Genomic DNA, 25,247 nt, shown 5'->3' on the forward strand with positions numbered 1-25,247 from the left:
AGAAAGTTCAGCTTTTCTGGAGTGTGGCCCTGACGAGCATGTGCATGCGCACACAATGTTTCCGGGGAACATCACTGGCCTATACCATTTCAGACAAATGTTTGTCCAATCTCTTCTTTAAAACTTCCAGTGTTGGAGCATTCACAACTTCTGGAGACAAGTTGTTCCACTGATTAATTATTCTAACTATCAGGAAATTTGTCCTTAGTTCTAAGTTGCTTCTCTCCTTGATTAGTTTCCACCCATTGCTTCTTGTCCTGCTGTCAGGTGCTTTGGAGAATAGCTTGACTCCGTCTCCTTTGTGGCAGCCCCTGAGATACTGGAGCACAGCTATCATGTCTCCCCTAGTCCTTCTTTTCATTAAATGACACATACCCAATTCCAGCAATCGTTCTTTATATGTTTTGATTCAAAGGCAAAAAAAAAAAAAAGGTATGCATCTTTTTTCAAGATTGTACAGCTATTTGTTGCTTTGCAATCCCGGGGAAAAAGGCGTTTGGTTTCAGAAGCTGAAGATGGATCAGTATGAGTTCCCTTCAAGAAATCTCTTCTTATTGAATCCCAAGCACTGCTAGCCTATTTAGGTGTTTATGTCTTTTGGAACTGGCAATTGCTAATAGAATAAGAAATGAAAACAACAATAGCCACAGCAATGAACAAAAGTTATTTTGCAGTCTGAGAAGGAGTTTTTGTTTTATTTATCAAACCGTAGGGTTTTCAAATTGTTCCACTATAAAGATCATATAAATAGAGGCATTGGTATTACGCAAATGTAATAATACAGAGAAGTCCATTAAGATAAGAGAAGTCCATTAAAAATCTTTCCTGGGCAAAAGTCTTAATCAACATACCATTGAAAGGAACTTTTTGATTTTTTTTTCAGTTATGTAGTTTGGTGTCAATAAAAAAACCCAAAAATTAATAAATGTTTAATTGTTAAAAAAATAATTAAAATGATTAAATTCTTCTAGAAGCTATCTTTATTTAAAATATGCTCTTCTTCTGAATCAGTTAAAAACTCTTTAAACATGACCTCCATGAATTCATCTGGTCGTTAATAGTCAACTTTGTGTCTCCACTCCTCTGATCACAACAAAATACCTTATGCCACCAGACTTGAAATTCTGGGTTTAGAAAATTTAGAACTACGCCGCCTTCGACATGACCTGAGTTTAACTCATAGAATCATCTATTACAATGTCCTTCCTGTCAAAGACTACTCCAGCTTTAATCGCAACAATACACGAGCACACAATAGATTTTAACTTAATGTGAACCGCTCCAATCTTGATTGTAGAAAATATGACTTTAGTAACAGAGTTGTTAATGCCTGGAATGCATTACCAAACTCTGTGGTCTCTTCCCAAAATCCCCAAAGCTTTAACCAAAGACTATCTACTATTGACCTCACCCCATTCCTAAGAGGTCTGTAAGGGGCGTGCATAAGAGCACCAACATGCCTACCGTTCCTGTCCTAATGTTCCCTTTGATTGTATCCAATTCGTATGGTTATTTCATGCTTATACTTATATATACTGTTGTGTTTGACAAATAAATAAATAAATAAATAAATAAATAAATAAATAAATAAATAAATAAATAAATAAATAAATAAATATTTGCTCCCTGGGTTGTTACATGCAAACTGCAAGATAAGCAAAACTTGGCAACTGTTTTTCCGAGAGAGGTTTCAGAGACTGTAAATCAAACAGAAGCGATGCTGTTTTTCTCTTGCTAAGGGAAATGAATTTTCTGTCTCTTTTCCTTTAGAGAGCTGATATAGGCATTTCTGCATTAACGATTACACCAGACCGGGAAAATGTGGTCGATTTTACAACTCGCTACATGGACTACTCGGTGGGAGTTTTGCTACAAAAGGCTGAAAAGACCATGGATATGTTTGCTTGCCTGGCACCATTTGACCTCTCCCTCTGGGCTTGCATAGCTGGCACAGTACTGCTCGTCGGACTCTTGGTATATCTTCTCAACTGGCTTAATCCTCCACGGCTTCAGATGGGATCCGTGACCTCCACAACCCTCTACAACTCCATGTGGTTTGTGTACGGATCCTTCGTGCAGCAAGGTAAGAAACGTATATGAATCTCATGATGCAATTGGTGGAATTCAGGTAGTCGTCGACTTAACAGCAGTTTGTTTAGTGACCATTCGAAGTTACAGTGGCACCAGTGGTGGAATTCAATTTTTTTTTTACTACTGGTTCTGTGGTTGTAGTTTAGTGGGCGTGGTTTGGTGGGCGTGGCAAGGGAAGGATACTGCAAAATCTCCATTCCCACTCCACTCCAGGGGAAGGATATTGCAAAATCCCCATTTCTGGGGGAAGGATATTGCAAAATCTCCATTCCCACCCCACTCTGGGGCCAGCCAGAGGTGGTATTTGCCAGTTCTCTGAACTACTCAAACTTTCCGATACCAGTTCTCCAGAACCTGCTGAATAGCATCCCTGAATGGCACTGAAAAAAAGTTACATGACTAATTTTTACACCATTGCATCATTACCATGAACATGTGATCAAAATTCTGACACTTGGCAACTGACTCATATTTATGACGGTCATGTAATTCCCTTTTGCAACCTTCTGACGAGGAACGGCAATGTGGAAACTAGATTCACTACACAACCATGTTACTAACTTAATAGCTGCAGTGATTCACTTAACAACTGGAGCAAAACAAGTCGTAAAATGGAGCAAAACTCACTTAATAAATATCTTACTTAACAAAAGAAATTTTGGGCTCAATTGCGGTCATAAATCAAGCACTTCCTATATGTATTTTTTGAATTAAGGTAAGCATATAGTGTATTAATATTCTAAAAATATACTATGAAGACTGCTAACAAATTCCCATTCTGACAAGAGACATAACTCACAAGGACATGCCTGGGAAAAGGAGAAACGAGGGAGCAAACTCTGTGAGAAATGCTTGCGATCCATCCTTAAATGCTTCTTGAAAATGGGGATGGATAAGCTGGAAGAACTATTGGCCTTCCCATAATAGTAAACAAGAGAAGGAAATAGACCGCAATAAGAAAAGAAGTATAGGAAAGAGAAAGAAAAATAGTGATCAATAAACAGGAAAATGCTAAAGAAAGAAAAAGACTAGAAGGTAATAAAGGATGGAAACAGCTAGATACCAGAGACAAGTGGCTGCAGATCTGACATCCTTAAAGACAGAAAACAGGGTAGTAAAACTCTCTGTGAACTGGAAAAAAAAGAGATTTTAGTCCATAGTAATCACTAATACTAGATAGGGCTCCATCTAACTCTCGATCTCTCTTGGCAGGAACTGAACATTTCCTAGCAGGCTTAAGGAGCAAGCACTAGCTCTTTGGTCTTCTAGAATAGAATAGAATAGAATAGAATAGAATAGAATAGAATAGAATAGAATAGAATAGAATAGAATAGAATTTTTTATTGGCCAAGTGTGATTGGACACACAAGGAATTTGTCGTGGTGCATAAGCTCTCAGTGTACATAAAAGAAAAGAAAAAAAAAGCCAACAGCTGGAAAGGATATCAGAACAAAGACACTTAAATACACAGAACAAATAGGAAATAGGAAAAATAAGGTCATGGTGTAGAAAAAATAATACCTAGCTAGACATATAGGAAAAGGCAAAATTCTTAAAAAAAGAGATATGAATACCAGCAGTTAACTGTTAGAGAATGGATCCATATTGAACTGTATTTGAGCTGCAAAACCCCAGAAACACTAGATAGCAGAGCACAATCTGGATGTTCTGAACTTGCAGCTTCCTGCTAGTATAGCAGGTGGCAGGTGTAGCCTCTACACAATTACATTATTTTATTTTATTTTATTTTATTTATGTCAATCATATGTAAAATAACAGGTAAAAGTATAAACATAATTTGGATACATGAAAAGAGTGAGTAAAAAAGGAATATTAGGACAGGGATGGTAGGCACGCAGGTGCACTTATGCACGCCCCTTACAGACCTCTTAGGAATGGGGTGAGGTCAACAGTAGACAGTCTTAGGTTAAAGTTTTGGGGGTTTGGGGAAGAAACTACAGAGTCAGGTAGTGCATTCCAGGCATTGACCACTTTGTTACTGAAGTCATATTTTCTGCGGTCAAGTTTGTATTTATTATTTGCTCATGTATTGTTGTGGTTGAAGCTGACGTAGTCATTGACAAGCAGGACATTGTGGTAGGTAATTTTATGTACTATGCTTAGGTCAGACTGAAGTCTGCGTAGTTCTAAATTGTCTAAGCCCAAAATTTGGAGTCTGGTTGCATCTTGTGTCCCAGTTGCAAACATTCCTGGGACAGGAACTTTGTGCGTGGTCACTTGTGTCCTCATCACCTCATGGTTAGACTACTGCAATTCACTGTCTATTGGGTTGCTGTTGAAGACCATTTAGAAGTTTCAAGTGATGTAACATCAGCTGCCTAGATTGTTATGGTCAGATCAAAATTTGTCCATGTACCACTATTATTTGGGGAGCTGCATTAGCTACTTAGCCAGTTAGCTTCTGAGTGCAATTCAGGATACTGATAGTCACCTTTCAAGCCCTTCATGACTTAACACCCAGATATTTGATCACCTTCTCTGGATTGAATTTCATGAAACAGGAAGAGTGGGCTTCTGAGAGTTATTTCTGCGAGGAAATACCTGGGAACAATCTTTCTCATTGATGTTCCTGATTCTATGGAACAATTTACCCCAAAAGTCAATTTACCTCCATGTTATTGGGCTTCCAAAAGGCCATAAAGATCTGCCTCTTCAGGAATGTATTTAGGGATGTGAAAGTCTAATCTATATCTAGATATGGTGCTATCATTAAACATTCATTGATTGATAATGAATATTTTGGATGTTTTAATCTAACAATTTGGCATTCGGTAGACCACTTATATGAATGAATGAATGGATGGATGGATGGATGGATGGATGGATGGATGGATGGAGGATGGATAGATGAATGAATGAATTTCTTTGCTGTCTCAGATTTTTGTAACTCAGGTATGATATACCTGCATTCATGAGAACAGACAGGTAGGCATGGTATGTAAACAATGACTTGTTGAAGAATAAGAGCAAAATCTAAGTTATATACTATATTATTTCTATGGGTAGGTCACTGCTTCTCCTATACAAACTTTTGATCTCCATAATTTCCTCAGTTATGAATCCCTTGAAATGAATGTGAAATGTATAGTACAATATCTTAATATTTTTCTTCCTAATTTTTAACATGTACCAACACTGCCATCAAATGTCCCTCTTCTTTTTCCTTTCTGTAACCAGAAGTTTTGTATAGTTATTTCATCAGGATCTATGATCTTGTTAATTTGAACATATAGAAGAAGAATGAAAGTTACCTGAGACTCTACTCTCCCAAGGACTGGTAAAACGTAATTAAAAGTACATATTGTCAACTTTCCTATGATCGTAAATTCATGGCAAAATTTTCCATCCAATCCAGGTCTTTAAAATAAAGCTTTTTCAGACCATGGTTTTGTACAATTCAGTACATGAAAATGGAGTTCCTCTGTTCAGTGGAGCTTTTCTGTTCACTTTTCAAAGCCTATTTGTGGGATCTGTTAACACATTATTCATAGCATGAAGGGCATCCTTTGCTTAGACACAGTTAGAAACCAACCTCTTTGGCCTAAGCCACAGTAGAGCTTCTGTGTCTTACTTGACATGCATCTATCCTCTACTGACTTGTCTTGTTTCTACTCTACTTCTTTGAGACCTATTAAGTCTTCATTTCCCCTGTTCTCTCCAGCCTATGCCCACTATTCTCTCTTTAAAAAAAAAATTGGCTTGCATTTAATAACAAATTTCCCCCCTTCCTTCCTCCCTCCCTCCCTCCCTCCCTCCCTCCCTCCCTCCCATTGAACAGCATGTAAAGTTGAGCTCTGAAAATCAGTTTTTTTAAAAATAGAATAAGAAATTCAACTTTTCCTTTTTACAGCCAACGCGAGCATTTTCAGGCCAAAGATCTCTTATGCTTTCTAATCAAGCAATGCCGTTGGTTGTTTGTTTCAGTTTCATCATCGATTGAGAGGCATTAATTCAGGTAAAATGTCAAGCATTACAAGTCTCCCAGAAAGATGTTAACTTATCATTAATCATTAAAAATAAAATGTAGATAATGGCTCTGCTTTCCACTCTCCTAATAGTGCAGTAATTATCCCCAAATTATAAGAAAATTGGAAGATAATAGCCCGTATACTCAGTTCTCTTCTGGAAATAAAACTAGAATGCCAACAATTGTTCTTTGGAAAGCCATCTCTTTGAATAGATGGGTCAATAAATAATAAATAACAGAGAAGGGATCCATCTATAGGCCAGTCAAAACCTCCTGAACTGGTTTCTGCGCAACAGAGATTCTCATTTATCACTTGCTTGAGACGGCTGTTTCTCCTCACTAAGTTGCCTTTTCTAGTGCATCAGAAATAGCCCTTATACCGACTGAGTGAACAGGTATAGACCATTCCAATCACACAATTCATCTGGCATTGTTTATTCACTCACATTAGTCATCTTCTGCTCCTATTCTGCATGTTTGTTCAACTGAGCACCAGAAGGAATATGGCAGAATAATAAGCAGGCAATGGCAGTGCTCAAAGAAAGAAGTATGTGTTGTGTCTTATATAGCTATATATAACTTTGAACTGAGGATTCGTTTCAGTGCAGAGTCTCTACTAAGTGCTGCAGCTGCCTACTTTGATCCCGTGGAAAGAAGTGGTTCCTGTCTTGTGTGTGCACAAAAGTTACTTCCATTGAAGGAAAGGCTTCAATGGTGGGTTTCAAAATTTTGTACTAACGGTTCTGTGGGTGTGGCTTTGTGGGTGTGGCATGGCTTGGTGGGTGTGGTAGGGGAAGGATACTGTAAAGTCTCCATTCCCTCCCCACTTCAGGGGAAGGTTACTGCAAAATCCCACCCCACTCCAGGGGAAGGATACTGTAAAATCCCCATTTCCTCCCGATCAGCTGGGAATTGGGAGGCAGAGAATAGATCGGGGCGGCACCAGTCAGAATTTTTACTACCGGTTCTCTGAACTACTCAAAATTTCCGCTACCGGATCTCCAGAACTGGTCAGAACCTGGTGAAACCCACCTCTGAAGAAAGGGTCTGAACAAGGCAACTTGACAATTTGCTTTCTATGTTAAAACAAACAAACAAACAGATTCTAGAAAGAGTGCAAAGAGGAGCAACAAAGATGATTAGGGGACTGGAGGCTAAAACATAAAGAACTGTTGTTGGAATTGGGTATGTCTAGTCTGATGAAAAGAAGGACATAATAGCAGTCTTCCAATATTTCAGGGGCTGCCACAAAGAAGAGGGAGTCAAGCTGCTCTCCAAAGCATCTGAGGGCAGGACAAAAAGCAATGGGTGGAAACTAATCAAGGAGAGAAGCAATCTAGAACTAAGGAGAACTTCCCTAACAGTTAAGAACAATTAATCAGTGGAACAACTTGCCTCCAGAAGTTGTAAATGCTGCAACACTGGAAGTTTTTAAGAAGAGATTGGACAACATTTGTCTGAAATGCTATAGGGTTTCTGCCTAATCAGGGGGTTGGACTAGAAGACCTCCATGGTCCCTTCCAACTCTGTTATTCTGTTCTAAACAAAAAATACGAACACACAAAGCTGTATCACACTCTGCACAGGCCTTTTAAATGTACAAAATTAGAAACTTCCCTGTTTTGGAAGGTATCTTCTGTAGTTTCTGTAAGGGTAATGGTTCTAATGTTTTCCATAATTGCTGAACACAACCTCTTATTTACAGAAGAAAATTGTGTTTCATTTTTAATATATATTCTATCATAGTCCTTTTGAGCCAAGCAGAATTAAGGGAGATGTATCTCCTTCAAACAGCTGAAAGGATGACAAGCTTTCATTTGGGTGGAAAGTAAAGAACAATAATTTAATGGCGTTCATATTGAAATATATGAATGTACAGAATGCTTGAATAATTAAGGCACAAAGGGCCTTGAATTCAAGTAGGGCAGCTCAGGAGATTCATTTATAATGTCAGCCTGCATTTCATATTCAATTTGAATCTAGCAAAAACTGCATGAGCAGAAGCCCAATTGTTTACTACTCTCAGTGAATTCAGAATTAGGATGAGGGGAAAATATGGTAATTCCCAGTGACAGATTGACTGGCTAGAAAGCTAAATCTAACTTCTGTGTTCATTCCTCACCTGCTTTCCATTCTGCAGAAGAAGTATGGGGGGGTATTTATTTTAGAATAACTAACCTTCTGTAATTAATTGTGATGGGCAAATACGCGAAGTTTTAAATATTGCCATGTTCATTTAGGAAATCACTGTCAACAACTGATTTCAAACATGACACAGTAGTAATTTCAGAACTGTACCTGAGTGTACATACGCTGAAAAGTGACAAACTACGTGTGAGTCTGGTGACTAAAGCATTATCAACATCTCCCACCCCCCATTTTATTCCATATTATCAACGTATCTAAAAACCTGCATCTTCCTTATTTTCAACCGACTCTCATTTCACAATCCTGGAAACGTATTCTTTCTTGAAAGCAGAAAACAGCTCACTGAGAGTAAAATACCCATATTTCAATTCAGCTAAGTGGGCAGGCTATTTCATTCAGAACATCAGAGCGCTGTTTCCACCTGTTTCCATCTGTTGATTTTATATTTGGTTCAGCTCCATGTGTTCATGCTACATGGCAGCAGCAGAGTTCATATGTAGATTTTTCTGAAACTGGATTTCTGAATACATTTTGAATGTATTTTGAAATACATTTTCAGTCTTTTTTTTTTTTTAAAGGTAGCCAGCCACTGGAGACATTTCAGTTCTGATCCAATGTGCAGGATGAAAGCACATTCTCTTTCACTAAGCAAGAAAGTGGCTGGAACATTATGCTGGCTGGCTGAATTTTATTTCTAATTGTCAGAAGAATAATTTGGGGTTCCAACTCAAGCGAGGGTTGTGCCAGAATAAATAAAAATGAGATCCAGACAGTTGTACGGAAAAAAGAAATATTTATTCCTTAAAGCAAAGAGTTTGCCTTTAGCAGCAGCTACAGAGAAGTGGAATACAGCAACACAGTTAAATAGGGGAGTTCGTCCTGGGTGTGGAAGTATCTATGTGCTGATTCTAGGGTGACACTTGAGGGACATGAACAGTGGTGGGATTCAGCCGGTTCATGCTGGTTCGGGTGAACTGGTAGTTAAATTGCTGACTGGCTCTACCCCTACCCTCCCTACCCCTTCCAGGAGTCCCCATGCACCCCATTTTGGCTGCATGGAGGCCTACTGGGCCCAAAACAGGATGCGGGGGGCAGTGCATTCTCCACACCTCCCATTTTTGCTCCCAGGGAGATGCAGGAGGCCATGTGCTGATTGTCACACCCCCTGGCCATGCCCACCATGGCAATGCCCACCCAGGTGGTCATTGGGGCAGAGAACCAGTTATTAAATTATTTGAATCCCACCACTGGGCATGAGTGTCTGTAGGTACGTGTCATCTAGGATCTTTATTCTTGTGAAAATGCAGTTCCATTGGGAGACCTAATTTAATTAACTGTATTTGTGTTTACTGACCTTATCCTTTGATATTTGGATTAGGACTGGGTAACTTATTCGGGGTTTGAGTAAAAGATTTTCCCTCATTTGCTATTTTTGCTTTACTAATTTAGTTTCAGTTTGACTGACAATTATCTAGTGGAGACACTGATTCTTGGTCCATTGTGAGGTCTGTTAATGTTTTAAGGGAAGATGGAATCAGTATAACAAATAAAACATATTGTGAAATAAAACTTTTCACGTAACATTTCTGAATCGCCTTGTCAGTTCCCAGAAGGTATTCCAAACTACTAAAACCTACTGCACCCAAATTTAAATCAGTGGAAATCAGGCTTATAAGAAAACTGTTTAAAAGCAACTAATGGAGCCACTTCTTAGTGCACTTTTACAATAGTGTTTTGTAAGAACCTCTACTCCAAGCTGACTTTACAAATGGCCAAATTGCTTCTGTGAATTAATATTCTTGAGTTCAATCAAGGGGTGATTGGAACAGGGAAACCTCTCACTGATTGACAGTAACTGTCTGCACATTTTAAAACAAAAGAGTCAGCCGCCGCGTGGCCTTATGTAATGGCCTTTGCTATATATGTCTCCTTAAATTGCCACTTTCAAAGAAGATTGCAGTTAAGAGAGATCATTTCCACTGATGAATGAACTTGGCATTATTATCTACTAAAACACTTTCCCTTGACAAAAGGAAAGAATGTTCATCTTATTTCTCTTTCCTTATCAAGGAAAAAGAATGTCTTACTTTAATTGGTCCATATTTACAGTAGTAAATATGAGAAAGAGTAAATAGCACATGATGTTAACGTGCACATGATTGCACTGAAAAGTTTTGGTATTAAAAACAAACCCATACTAGCAAATAGGTTTGCATTGTTCAATAATTTTTAAACCATCTTACAATGCTGAACATTCTTTAGAAAATCTAATGCAGGGGATACCCAAAGCTTTTGAGGACTTGGGAGCAGATTTGAATTTTGAGATCACACAATAGTAGTGGCCAAAATTGTGGAAACCTTTTGGGGAAAGAGTATTTTCTAAAACTAGCTAATAACACCACTTTTTGGGGGGAATAGTACCATAAAATTATGTATCAATGGAAAGATAATTTAATCAAGAATGTAATGCAATAACTTTAATGAAGTATTTGCTATTAGAATAGCAGTGACAGTATGAAGAAGAAAAGTGAAACACGTAGAAAAAATGAGATATACAAAAATTATCACCATAGAAAAAATGAGATATACAAAAAAATATCACCATGTCAGTTAATACTTTGTTGGGTAACCTTTAGCATGAATTACAGCCTTACAATGTCTTCCCATGGAGTGAACCAAGTTTTTTAGTTCTGCAGCTGTTGTAATGTGAATTCAAGATGAAATTATTGCTTCTATTAATTGGGTTTTATTGCTTGGTCGCTTCTGACTCTTTAGTTGGCTCCATAGATTTTCAATTGGGTAAAGGACTGAACTATTCCCAGGCCATTCTAGCAGTGGAATATGATTATCTTGAAACTCCAAAAAAAAGTGGTATTATTAGCCATCAAATCTCAAAAATACACTTTTCCCAAAAGGTTTCCATAATTTTGGCCACTACTGTATGTTTTTTCTCCCAAAAGTATGTCACTCTGAGAATGGCAAATCTCCAAACGACAAAGAAAATGCATTGGTATGCTTGCTTCTCTTTTTAAAAAAAAAGAGCTTATTTTTGTCTATTTTTTTTTCCAAATAATAGGATAGGATCTATCTCAGACTAGAGGCCAGATTATCAGGAGTGCCAAATGCCTTCAGATTTGTTCTCCAAAGCACAGGCATTTATTTATTTATTTATTTATTTACATTTATATCCCGCTCTTCTCCGAAGACTCAGGGCGGCTTACAGTGTGTAAGGCAATAGTCTCATTCTATTTGTATATTTACAAAGTCAATTTATTGCCCCCCCCAACAATCTGGGTCCTCATTTTACCTACCTTATAAAGGATGGAAGACTGAGTCAACCTTGGACCTGGTGGGACTAGAACCTGCAGTAATTGCAGGCAGCTGTGTTTTAATAACAGGCTTCTTACAGCCTGAGCCACGCCGCGGCATGCATAGGAAGACAAATGGTAAGGTAGCATTTACCTGCAAAACCTCAGAGATGTCCTGCCAAATCATCCCAAGGAAAGATAGAATTGTTTTAGGTCTTAAGGTGCTTTAAGTAAAGGTAAAGTTTCCCCTCGCACATATGTGCTAGTCATTCCTGACTCTAGGGGGCAGTGCTCATCTCCATTTCAAAGCTGAAGAGCCAGCACTGTCCGAAGACATCTCTGTGGTCATGACTAGATGCCAAAGGCGCACGGAACGCTGTTACCTTCCCACCAAAGGTGGTCCCTATTTTTCTATTTGCATTTTTTACATTCTTTCGAACTGCTAGGTTGGCAGAAGCTGGGACAAGTAACAGGAGCTCACCCCAGCACTAAGGATTTGAACTGTTGAACTGCTGAACTTTCAATCGACAAGCTCAGCCACTGAGCCACTGCGTCCCTTCTTTAAGTGGAAGTGCTTTAGGTGGACTATAGTCATATTGTTGAATGCTCTGGGACACTTTTAGAGATTTGAGTCTGAAGTATTATATTGCTTTAATTATGATAAAGGAGGGGTGTCAATCTCAATTATATTGAGGGCCACAGTAGGGTTGTGTTGGACCTAAGGGGGCAGGGTGGGCGTGGCCAGGGTGGCGTGGCTGTGGTGGGCATGGCTAGCTCAATGTCCCTCGTGTCAGTGGCAACTGTGGTGGTCCAGGCAGACCTGGGGGATCCTCTTAATATTCTGTTGGCTGTTGTCAGATTCCTACATGGATTCCTATGTGGGTCATGTAGGGGTTATAGAATAGAATAGAATTCTTTATTGGCCAAGTGTGATTGGACACACAAGGAATTTGTCTTGGTGCATATGCTCTCAGTGTACATAAAAGAAAAGATACGTTCATCAAGATACAACATTTACAACACAAATGATGGTCAATATATCAATATAAATCATAATCATAAGGATTGTAGGGGTTATGTAGGGGTCATAGTTGACTCTATAGGCAAAAGAGGAAATACAAATCCTAGGTCTGAGCTAGGTTTGGTTGATGTTTGGACTGCTCTGAGAGCAATGCAATAATTCCTATTGTGACATTAGCTTGTCTGAGCTAATTTTGTCAACTTCTAGCATATTGTTATCCGATATTGTTTATCTGAGTTCCCAGGTGAAGTTTGGACTGCTCTGGACTGCTTCTAATCCTACCATTCTGCCTTTCTTTCAAAATATCCTGTCCTTTCTGTCTGATTTCTAAACAGTGGCCTCCTCAGTTTCTGCTCGTGGGGCAGGGAGACTGAGGCTGTTTCTGTCTCTGAAAAAAACATGTTTCTCCATTTCTCATTTAAGGAAATATAATATTCTGCCTTTTTTAATAAGTCCCAAAATATTTCATTCTTTGGGGGGGGGCTTCACACAAAATTCATATCATTTTTGTTATTTTTTTTTTATTTTAAACAAAACAAGAGGAGAAGAAATAGAAATGGTTAGGTGAGGAGTCCTTTGAGAATTCACAGGAGAAGCGCCTTCAAAAACATTCCTATGCGTATCCTTCGTTTTCAAATCTGTGTGGGGCCGATTTCTATCTTGTCATTTATTTCTGAGATGGTTATCTGGCTAAATGATGATGCATGGCTTGTTATAATTCTTGGAAAGAAAGTTCAACAGTTAAGGATGTTAAATAAATTACAGATAAAATGACCTTCTTGTCTGTATTATTTTTTCCTCCCTAAAATACGCAGACATGACTTTGCATGCTTCTTGCAAGACGAAAAACTAATTTTGCAAAAGCCAGGCAGGAGTCCGTCCATTCTTACTGTGAATTATTTTTCTCATTTTTTTCCCCTAGCTTTTTTCTTCCGCAGAAGGAATAAAAGAAAAAGTGATAGCTTGTATTGCAGGAATTGTAATTTATAATATTATTTGTTCTCCACATCCAGATGGAGTCTTTTCTTTAAACCTGATGAATGTTAAAATATGTAGCATATTGGTCTAAAACAGAAAGGAGAATTTGGGATGTCCCTGTCCGTCCTATCTTACAACTAATTAGCAGTAATTGAGATCAAGTGGGTGTTTTATCAACTGATAACACACCATACTTTTGCCAGGCAAGAAAAGAAATAACTACAGTTTCTACTGCCCCATACACATGTATGGAAGCTCTACAGGTATTTATTCAACCTCCCCCAAACAGGTCCTTGGAAAGCACCCCTGTTGTACAGGTCCAAATTACAAGAGTCACTGGATAACCGAGTCCAACAGGAACACACAAAATCCAGGAAAGCAGTCCAGGACTCAAACAGATACATGGCACATGCACACAAGGCGGGGTGGATTCTATTTACCTTTACTACTGGTTCACAACAGGACTGTGCACACACATTTTCTGTGCATGTGCAGAAACTTCCTGATGACATCCGGGTCAGTGGGCAGAGCCTCCCGCCGGTTTTAGTACCAGTTCTTGCAAACCAGTCCAAACCGGGGGCAACCCACCACTGACACACGGCACAGAACTGGGGACATTGCTCCATCAATGCCCAAGTCTCAGGGTGAGGTTTAGTAGGAAATGCCAGTAAAGCCCTTTATGAGAGGTGAGGTTGCCTCCTCATGAGTAGCCTAGCTGACTGGCGTTGTGCCTGTCTCCTCTTTGTTCTATGTCAGGGGTCTCCAACCTTGGTCCCTTTAAGACTTATGGTCTTCAACTCCCAGAGTTCCTCAGTCAGCTTTTCCCAGCCTAATGCTGGGAAAGATTGCGGGCAAAAGAAAAAGGGGACGACAGAGAATGAGATGGCTGGATGGAGTCACTGAAGCAATAGGCATGAGCTTAAATGGACTCCAGAAGATGGTAGAGGACAGGAAGGCCTGGAAGAACATTGTCCATGGGGTTGCGATGGGTTGGATACGACTTCGCAACTAACAACAACTCCTTAACTCCTTGAAAATAACAGTAGTATGTCGTTAAGAAAAAGGTTTAAGGATTGGGCCTGTAGAATTCTGTTTCCATTTCTTTTATAAAACAGTACTGAGTTAATTCTTGTAGAGTAAGCCTCTTATGTGTATTTTTACCGCTTTGATAAATGTGGGATTGGGCTCTTAATTTATGCCATAATGATAGTCATTTTAAAACAGGATCCACAAAAGCAATTTATTTAGTTGCTGACAGATGAAGACGGATCATCTTGTCCCTTAGGTATCTGCCTAGTAATTAAGAGGAAGAGAGGATGTGTTCTTGAAGATTCTAAACATTTATGTGTATCCATTTTTTTGTTTTAATATAAATATATTAGAATATATATCCAACACAACGTCCTTAAGATTTTAGACAGGCTGTAGTATATAAAATCTATAAAGCAATCATATGAAATAAAAATTAATAGCACTTTAATACCAGTTACCATGATATAATAGTCAAAGGCCTAAAGATAAAATGTTCTGCCAGGTTATGGCTATTAAGACAGAAATAGTGATGGAATGTTGTCCACATCCGCAGGAGGGAATGAGTGCATTGCAGAGTAACAAAAGTCAGCAGTTTACTTGGAAGAAAGATTTATTTATTTACATTTATACCCCGCCCTTCTCCGAAGACTCAGGGTGGCTTACAGTGTGTAAGGCAATAGTCTCATTCTATTTGTATATTTACAAAGTCAACTTATTGCCCCCCCCCAACAATCTGGGTCCTCATTTTACCTACCTTATAAAGGATGGAAGGCTGAGTCAACCTTGGGCCTGGTGGGGCTTGAACCTGCAGTAATTGCAGGCTGCTGTGTTTTAATAATAGGCTTCGTACAGCCTGAGCCACCACGGCCCTTGACTCCTTGACTCCTTGAAGATGGACCCCTCCTTTGCGTATGTTTAATGGTGCAAGTAGACTTCTTTAGTTTCGCAAGATTTTTGCTGAGAAAATATAGGTGAGAAACAATAAAAGAAAATCCTCAGAAGAGTCTTCAAATTTTTACCTGGTTTTTGGAGCCTGACAGAACTGCATGGGTAAAAAGTAAAATCTTCAATTGTTTAAACAGCAAGAGCAATCCCAAAGGGGCTTTTTCAAGAGGCAACTGGACTTTCTAGTTTTTCTTTGAAGACATTCCGCTTCTCATCCAAGAAGCTTCTTCAGCTCTTCAGATATATTATTCTTCGGAGCTGGAAAAGCTTCTTGGATGAGAAGAGAAATGTCTTGAAAGAAAAATCAGAAAGACCAGTTGCCTCTTGAAAAAAGCACCTTTGGGATATGACCAGTGGTGGGATTCACCAGTTGTAACAACCGGTTCGCTCTGCGCGCTCTCCAGAGGCCAGAAATGGGTGCATTTCCAGACTTCCAGTACCTCTGGTAGGCCCATTTTTCACTCTCCCCACCTCTCCAGGAAAGCCTCTGGAGTCTCCAGGAAGGTGAAAATAGCCTCCCCCAGGCACCGGATGCCCTCCTGAGGCCGGAAACAGGTCCGTTTCTAGACTTCCAGTAAGCCCATTTTTCGCACGTGCCCTGCACTTACCTGGCATCCAAAATGGGCCACGTGGAGACTCCTGGGAGGGGAGGGGCAGAGTGGGCAGGGTCAGCCAGTCCTTGGAACAACTGATTCACCGAACCAGATTAAAATCAACATGTGGTTCACCCGAATCAATCAAAACCGGCTGAATCCTACCCTTGGATATGACCTGGATGGCTGAGAATCTTAATTCAGCAACAGCAATATTGGCATTTCAAAGTTCGTATGTACTAACAGAGAAGGTATTTTCCCATGTCTCTGCTCAGTATATGATAAATAAATAAAAATGATGTATCTCTTTCAGCCGTAGGATTCCACATAATAGTTACATACTGGGAGAGACATAATGCTTAAGCTGCAGCTTCTGTTTAATTTTCAACAATAGCTCCACATAATGTTCCCTGCAATACTCCAACCATTGTTTATTATAGTATGGATATTGTGCTTAAATTGTTCCTTCTCATGAAGAACTACAGCAGGTGGAGCAACTATAGTTGGCAAATATATTCTGAGCCACCAACGTTACTTAGGTCTTCAATGATAGACATCAGTCTAAGTCAGTGGTTCTCAACCTTTATAGTGCTGCGACCCCTTTAATACAATTCCCCACGATGTGGCGACCCTAACCGTAAAATTATTTTTGTTTTGAATTTATCGCGCCTGAAGCCGTATTGGCTAGCGATCTGAACTGCTTGCAATTGCCTTGAGGACGGAGGCATTAAAGCGGAGACTCCTCCCCTATTAAGTTTATCACGCCTGAAGCCAGATTAGGCTAGCGATTGGGAGTGATTGCAGCTAGTTTGAGAGGGAGACATCAGAGCAAAGATTTCTCTCTTTTTTAATTCATTGCGCCTGAAGCCGAATTCGGCTAGCGATTTGAAGAGCCTGCAGCTGGCTTGTGGAGTCAACCATTGGAGCGCGATTCTTCGACTCGCAAGTATACTTCCCATATTTCTGATGGTCTTAGGCGACCCCTGGCAAATCGTCATTCGACCCCCAATGGGGTCCTGACCCACAGGTTGAGAACTGCTTATCTAAGTGAACACAGAGCTTCCTACTTCTTCAGGCAGAAATGGGGCTTATCCAGTTGCTAGACCTGTGAGAATGGTCGATTTTATCAAGATTCATCTCAAATTATCAATGATCATCCAGCCCAATACCAGTCCAATCATTTCACCTAGGACATTAATGACAAAGTAATGACAGAGTTTGAGTATCATTCACATGAAGATGGCATCCGACCTTCAACCACCTGATAGCTTTAGTCAATGGATCTAACCCTGCATGTAAAAATGAAGCTACTGAAGAACATGACTTTTACTTCAGTTTTACTTAATCGATTTAACAGGCTCCTGTGTCCAAGAAGATTATCTTCCCGCTCCGATAAAAAGTCATCTTTCAGGGCAATCAAAGAATGTTGGTGATGAAAGTTATTGTGTTGATTGAAGAATAGCTCCTCGGGGATGTTCTCTGTAACTGTCTATTTTAAGGCAGAGACTATGCATCCTGATGTTAGAGGGGATTTTCTACTTGCTGAATGCACCCTGTCAAACCCTTGATCTGAACAGTCAAGATAAAAAAGGGCAAGTCTGCATGTGCCAAATCAGATAAAAGCAAGCGTTTTGTTCATATTTTGAGGCTCTGAATTTTTTTTATTTTTTTATTTTTAAAAAAACCACAGCTATCAATTTCAGGGTTTACTGCAAAGGAACTCCTGGAAAACCATTCTCTTGGATGGATCTGTGCCCTAATTAGTGGGGATAAAACCTTTGGCCTTCTTCAATGTTGTATAGCAAGCACAACGTGATGCTAAACTAAACCAGGGCCCAAAGGCATTCCAATAATTTTTATTTATTTATTTATTGTATTTTTATACCGCCCTTCTCTGAGGACTCAGGATCTTTTCTAAGATACTTCAATAACCCCGACTAATATGCCATTAGGAAACATGGAGAATGATACATCAACAATGTCTCTGTCCATCGGGGGAGAGAAGGGAGGGGGGGAAAGGGGGAAAAAAATTTTTGTAAAACTTTTTGAATAAAAAATAATAAAAAAAAAAACAATGTCTCTGTCCTATCTTTCTGTCCCAATACCAGCTATATGACCACAATGTTGTCACCAGAGCAGATAGGTTTCCTTGCAGGAGTTAACAATGATTGTATCCTGAATTAATGAGGAATCCTGTATCTGGGTGGACAAAACCGGTAAGATCAACTCCATTTAAACCAAGGGTCCCCAACCTTTCGGACCTCAGGGACCACTAAATTCATAATTTTAAATCCCGTCCCAATATGATTTGCTTAATAACTGGCTGGGTGGGCGTGGCAAGGTGGTCATATGACTAGGTGGGCATGGCCAACTTTGAGGATCTCTGATTTAGTGCAATATAAAAAATGCAAATAATTTTTCTGCGGATCATCAAAATTTTCTCGCGGACCGCCAGTGGTCCATGGACCACCAGTTGGTGACCTCTGATTTAGACCATTCATATATTCAATCATTCATTGTTCAGCAATGTAAAAGAAATATTGAATTGATATGGCAGTTCATAATTCAACATAAATGTTGAATTGATATGGCAGTCCCTCTATATAAGAGGGATAGATGGATGGAAGGAAGGAAGGAATGATATTCTCAGAAACAAGACAATAACAATTATGAAATTTCTATTGACAAATCAATAGAATCAAGATATTTTACTGTCCATTAAAACCTGTTTGTCTTAGCTTTTCCATGGGTACTGGGTTATTATTTTGTTTCACTCATTATTTTGTTCCTGTTACTAATTTCCTGACTTGCTTTTCCACTTTTAATATATTTTAATGAATAAATTATAGTAATTTATTCAGTTTAACTTTTGAATAGGTAGTATTGTATAGCTTTTCTTCCACATGCCAGCACTTTAAAAATTGGGTTAAACATTATAAAACAAACAAACAAATATCACTGTTTGAAAAGCTTTAATTTTTCAGGGAGATAATTTTTTATATAAAAATCATGTTTTGGCAACAGGAAGGCAGCTTTTGCGGAATTTATTTATGCCTTTTTTTTCATGTTTGTCCATAGTAAAACAGTAGGAAAGGGGAGCTTCAAAATTTACTCCTTTGCTGTTCTTAGGCGAGGTTCTTAGTTCATAAAAAGATGGTTCAGAGACTACATATAGGATGCTGGTTGTAATGATTTCACGGGTGTTTTTTTGTTTTGTTTTGTTTTTTACAAACTTAAGAGCCTCTTGAGGGAAAGGATAGGTCAAAGCTTTAAATAATGACTGTATATAATTGGATAGTTTTCTTTATGGTCCTATACCAGTGGTGGGATTTTTAAAAATGTACTACCGGTTCTGTGGGCATGGCTTAGTGGGCATAGCATGGCTTGATGGGCGTGGCTTGGTGGGTGTGGTAGGGGAAGGATACTGCAAAATCTCCATTCCCTCCCCACTCCAGGGGAAGGTTACTGCAAAATCTCTATTCCCTCCCCACTTCAGGGGAAGGTTACTGCAAAATCCCCATTTCCTCCCTATCAGCTGGGACTTGGGAGGCAGAGAATAGATGAGGGCGGGGCCAGTCAAAGGTGGTATTTACCAGTTCTCCGAACTACTCAAATTTCTGCTACCGGTTCTCCAGAACTGGTCAGAACCTGCTGATTACCACCACTGTCCTATACTCAGTCACCACATATCTATATGTTTTGAAGAAGGCTGACAAGAAGATCAAAAGACTTTTAATTTCCACTTTCTGTAAGGAAGGAGTTGAAGTTAAAATTAAAGCATTTGGACTATGTTGCTAGCTCTAAAAAAAAAAAATCAGCCGTCTTTTACTCTTAACACATCATCTGGCTGCTTGCGTTTTAAACCATTTTAAAAATTATCTCACAACAGCCACCAGTTAAAATACAGGTTGTCCTCAACTTAACAAGCATTCATTTAGTGACCATTCAGAGTTACAACAGCAAAAAGGTGACAAAATAGGTTTCACACTTAAAACCATTGTAGCATTCCCCATGGTAATGAGATCTAAATTCAGGCCCTTGGTTGCTAGCATTCGATTTATGACAGTTACACTGTCCCAGGGTCATGTGATCAGCATTTGTACTCTTCCCAGGTGGGTTCCGACAAGCAAAGTCAATTGGGAAAGCCAGATTGCTTAACATCCGCATGATTCATTTAACTGCAGTGTGTTGTGACCTAGGCCCAAGTAGCTATTACCAGACACAATCAGTCCTAAACAAACATATTTTATTAGAATAACTGAGAATTACTTCATTCTCAGCTTAGTCCAAATTAAGTCCAAAACAAAGTCCTTCAGAAAAAGTATTTTGGCCTTATCACAAATCTTTGTCTTCTTTGCCAAAGGCTTTTCTTGGCAAGAACCCCACGAAGTTCAGAAACAGGAGACAAGAAACAATTGTAGAAATGTTGCTTTCCTACAATGAACTCAAGAGCCGTTGCTGATCTTTTAAGCCTTATGGGAGGGGCCAATAATCTCCTGGCTTTACTCCCGTCATCCTTTTTGCTTTAGCTACTCTTGCATTCTGGCTGCTCTTCGCATGTGTGCACTAGGAACAGGCTCCTCCTATTCCTCTGCCTCTCTGCTATCCACCTCTGGAGGCTCCAGAGTCAACGCATCGCTCCCAGGTGGTCCTGGCCTCTGATGCAGAGCCCCATCCAGGCCTTCCCCTGACTCCAGGACTGATCCATTTTCCTTCCCAACCTCGTCACTGTCCGACTCCGCTGCCAGCTCCACAGGCTGCTGGCGGACCACAACACAGTGATTCACTTAACTGTGGCACAAAAGGTTGTAAAATGGGGCAAAACTCACTTAACTGCCTTGTTTAGCAATGAAAATTTTGGGTTCAAATTTCAAGGACAACCTGTAATGCATCCAAAGGCAGATGTGTCAAACACATAATCTGCAGGCCAAATCTGGTCCACGATAGGCCCAGAGTTGTCCTGCAGGGCCATCCCAGAGATGGCGAGGAAACAACCCGTGCCGCCCCAGCCCACTCTGGCCACACCCACCCAGTTGGCCATGACAACCAGGCCACACCCACCCCAGCCTCCAAAGGTAAACAAAATCCTGATACGGCCCGCGATGGGATTGAGTTTGACTCCCCTGATCTAGGGTATCTGAGGAGCCATATTGTCCCAACGGGCTTAGCTCTTCACAGTTGTTCCAGTGGAAGAGGCTTGGTTCAGACATGATCCATTAAGGAAATTCAACTGGCGAGGTCAAAGAGAAAAACCACAGTGTCTCCTTTCCTGTAGAACTTTCTACCTTCAGAAATGAGATCTGCTCCACTTTCCTGGCCTTCAGGGAGCACCTCAAAACTTTGTTTTGTCAGTAGGAAGTACTTTTTGCTGGGATAAGAAGACCTTAACCTGTCCCCTTGGTTCTAATTTTTTCATAAGTCTTTTCATTCTAACTTTTTTTATATATTTATCTTTTTATTGTTTGTAAACCGGCTAGAGTTGCCATATCGATGAGATGGAGGGCATATAAATTTAACAAATAAATAAAGGAGTCTGCTTTAAAATGATCACCTAATGGGCCTTGGTTGAGAGAACCAATAAATCTTAACAGACTAGTTACACGTTCAACATTATGGTTCTCAATGAAATCAGTAAAAGTCCATTGTAGCTGATACTTGTAATGAAAGAGCAGAGTTGGCTATTTTCTGTCCTTATATTTTATTACAAAAGAGCAATAAGACATTCAGCAAGGGACTTGCTATGGGGTGATTATGGTTTCTTTTTTCTCGTACTTAAAGCCACTCATCCTTCAGTCTTGCTCCTTATATTCCCACCCAAGGCGTGGAATAATCTCCAGAAATGTACCGCCTGGAGTGTACAGTTGCTTAATAAATTACTCTGTCTTACTTATCTTTCTTTTGGCATATCCCTGCTGGCACAAAGCTATTATCCTGTGAGAATATTCTTTTCTATTGACATTTATTCTTAATTAACCATGCAGAGTCTCCTTAGGTTTGTAATGTTTCAGGAGAAAATTTGTGTGACCAAAAATGTTTTGAATGAAAGCCATCATCGTTGGCTTCACAAAACTTGCTATCCAGCTGTATTGTTTCGTATGAGTGGAAATGGGCAGGCATAGAATTAATCCAAAGCCTAAATAGCAATAGCACTTCGACTTATATACCGCTTTACAGTGCTCTACAGCCCTCTCTAAGCAGTTTACAGAGTCAGCATATTGCCCCCAACAATTTGGGTCCTCATTTTACTGACCTGGAAGGCTGAATCAACCTTGAGCCTGGTGAGATTTGAACTGCCAAATTGCAGGCAGACAGTAGTCAGCAGAAGTAGCCTGCAGTACTGCACTCTAAGCACTGTGCCAACCCAGCTCATAAAACTATAGATGTTAAGATTTCAAGAAATTGTTTTATACACATCTTCCAAGTATTTTTATTGGGTTCAGCAACCAGCAAATAGGTGAATGCACATTTAAAAGTTTCAAGGAAAGACATTCATTTTACTAAGGAACTCTACCTCTGGAGATACAAGTTACAGGTAGTCCTTGACTTACTACCAATTTGAAGTTACAACAGACCCTGAAAGAGGGACTGACAATCCCCGTTTTGAAGTTCTGATATCATTCCCTTCCACCCACCTACCCTGTAGTCACACGACTGCATTTTGGATGCTCAGTAACTGGACCACATTAATGGCTGTTTGCACCATTCCATGGTCATGATGTTTACTTACTGTTTCTGGTTAAAAAAAAAAAAAAAGCACTGAGCACAATGAGATTGCTTTACAATCACAGGCTAACTCAGAGGTTCCCAATCTTTTTCGGTTTGCGGCTCCCATAACACTTCGGATTTTTTCCGCGGCTCCCTTAATAGGTACATCCGATTTTTTTTTAATTTTAAGGATTTGGAAATCTACTTTTTAGATCATTAAGGTTAGGTTAATTGAAAAATAAATTAAATACGAGCTTTAAATTCACAATTTATTGAACATCGTTTAATGATTTAAAATTATTAATGGGATGGATGGGCTTGTTGTTCGCTGCACAACTTCTCAAATCTTGGAGTAAAATTGGAAATAGCGACTCTCATTTCTTGCTCGAGGTTAATTTTTGAGCGATATTTACTTTTTATTACCGCGACTGCCGAAAACCCAGTCAAGACAAATAGGACGTTGCAAAAGGAATTAATATTCTTAGGGCTTTGCAACTATTATTCAAGTTTAATAAGAATTTGTCCATTTTAGGGTGATCAGAAAATAGCTTTTGAAAAGTAACTTAACCACCATTAAGCAATGCCCTACTGGGGAATGACCGCCTCAAAACTTTTCAAGCCGCTACCATGAGTAAGCCGCCTGCATGACAGTAAACGCAGGCAATAACAGAGGAGGGTCTGCCCGCCTGATTTGCTGATGGACGCGCCTCCTTTGATGGGAGCGGCCTCATGGAACTTTCCCAGGCGTGGGGTCCCTGCTCGTCTCGAGTTTGGCCTCTCGCGATCCCCTTGTTCCTCGGGTCTCCGCCTTGTGGAGGAGGTGGCTGTTCTCGCCCAGCCTGGCTCACCTGGGAGGAACCAACGGGTGGTTTTGCTATTTTCGCGCAGCCCTCTTTCCCGATGCCGCCGAGCGTGGTGGCCGCGCCGTGTTGGGCAGCGTGTCGGGTGGTCTGGGAGGCCAGTGGCGCCGGGCAGACTGAGGGGAGGTGCGCCGCTGTTTCGCCAGGCGGCGGGTCTGGGCGGGCGCTGTGGTTCAGGCGGGCGGGCGGGCCGGAGCTCGCGCTTCCTTTGGTCCGTGCCGGGCGCCTGCCGCCTTCCTGCCTGCTGTCGCGCGGCCGTGTCCGGCTTTGTGCGTCTGGGATCTCGCGGCACCGCGTGTGGAGCGGACGCTGCTTCTTCGTGGCGCCCTTGTGGCGGGGGCGCGCTCCCTGGGAGCCGCGGCTCACACTTTGGGAATCACTGGGCTAACTCAATGCTCACTCCAGGAGTTCGATTCTCACCAGGCTCAAGGTTGACTCAGCCTTCCATCTTTCCGAGATTGGTAGAATTGCCCACAGATTGTTGGGGGGCAATATGCTAACTCTGTAAACTGTTTAGAAAGGGCTGTAAACAAAGTTGGAAGTTTGCAGGGGTTCAGAAGAATCTCTAGCTAAGATTCTGTGCAGTTCGGAGAACCCCCAAATCCCACTCCTGGCTGGCCCCGCCCATCCTGCCCCTCCTCTCCCAGGAATCCCCAAACAGCCCATTTTGGATGCAGGTAAGTGCAGGGCATGCACGTAGGCTTGGGAAGGGCAAAATGGGCCTACACTAGAATATTAAGTGAAAAGAAAGTTTAGGTCACTCTACAGATGTCTCAGGCTTGGTCATAACTTTTAGAGACTTATTGCTTGCAAGTTTATTCAGGCCTTTCCAGAGGCAATTGAAGACCACTAAAGTAGCTCACAGAGCTACCAGCAGTGGGGTGGGGTTCAAATTTTTACTACCAGTTCTGTGGGCATGGCAGGAAGGATACTATAAATTCTCCATCCCCTCCCTTCCCCACTACCCTGCTTTCCAGCTTCATTCTCCTGTGCATGGCAACAAAAGAAGACCCAGCCGATGAGCTGGGACTCGGGAGGCAGCGAATAGATGGGGGCGGGTCCAGTCAGAGATGGTATTTGCGGTTCTCTGAACTACTTAAAATTTCTGCTACCAGTTCTGTGGGCATGGTTTGGTGGGTGTGGTGTGGCTTGGTGGGCGTTGTAGGGGAAGGATACTATAAATTCTCCCTTCCCTCCCTTCCCCACTAACCTGCTTTCCAGCTTCATTCTCCTGTGCATGGCAACAAAAGAAGACCCAGCCGATGAGCTGGGACTCGGGAGGCAGCGAATAGATGGGGGCGGGTCCAGTCAGAGATGGTATTTGCCGGTTCTCTGAACTACTTAAAATTTCTGCTACCAGTTCTGTGGGCATGGCAGGAAGGATACTATAAATTCTCCTTCCTCCCTTCCCCACTAACCTGCTTTCCAGCTTCATTCTCCTGTGCATGGCAACAGAAGACCCAGCCGATGAGCTGGGACTCGGGAGGCAGCGAATAGATGGGGGCGGGTCCAGTCAGAGATGGTATTTGCGGTTCTCTGAACTACTTAAAATTTCTGCTACCAGTTCTGTGGGCATGG

The 25,247-nt window shown here is 40.7% G+C and overlaps 1 protein-coding gene across 1 annotated transcript in view; it reads left to right on the forward strand.

The window, feature by feature from the left end:
- GRID2 (glutamate ionotropic receptor delta type subunit 2) overlaps positions 1 to 25,247 on the forward strand; it is a 1,015,350-nt gene that overhangs the window by 766,479 nt on the left and 223,624 nt on the right. Inside the window, exon 9 of the mRNA XM_058193169.1 lies at positions 1,771 to 2,083. Coding sequence (XP_058049152.1) covers positions 1,771 to 2,083 — 313 coding nt within the window. The remainder of the gene's footprint in view (positions 1 to 1,770; positions 2,084 to 25,247) is intronic.

This window comes from Ahaetulla prasina, chromosome 8 (genome assembly GCF_028640845.1).
Source record: "Ahaetulla prasina isolate Xishuangbanna chromosome 8, ASM2864084v1, whole genome shotgun sequence".
NCBI classification, from domain to species: domain Eukaryota; kingdom Metazoa; phylum Chordata; class Lepidosauria; order Squamata; family Colubridae; genus Ahaetulla; species Ahaetulla prasina.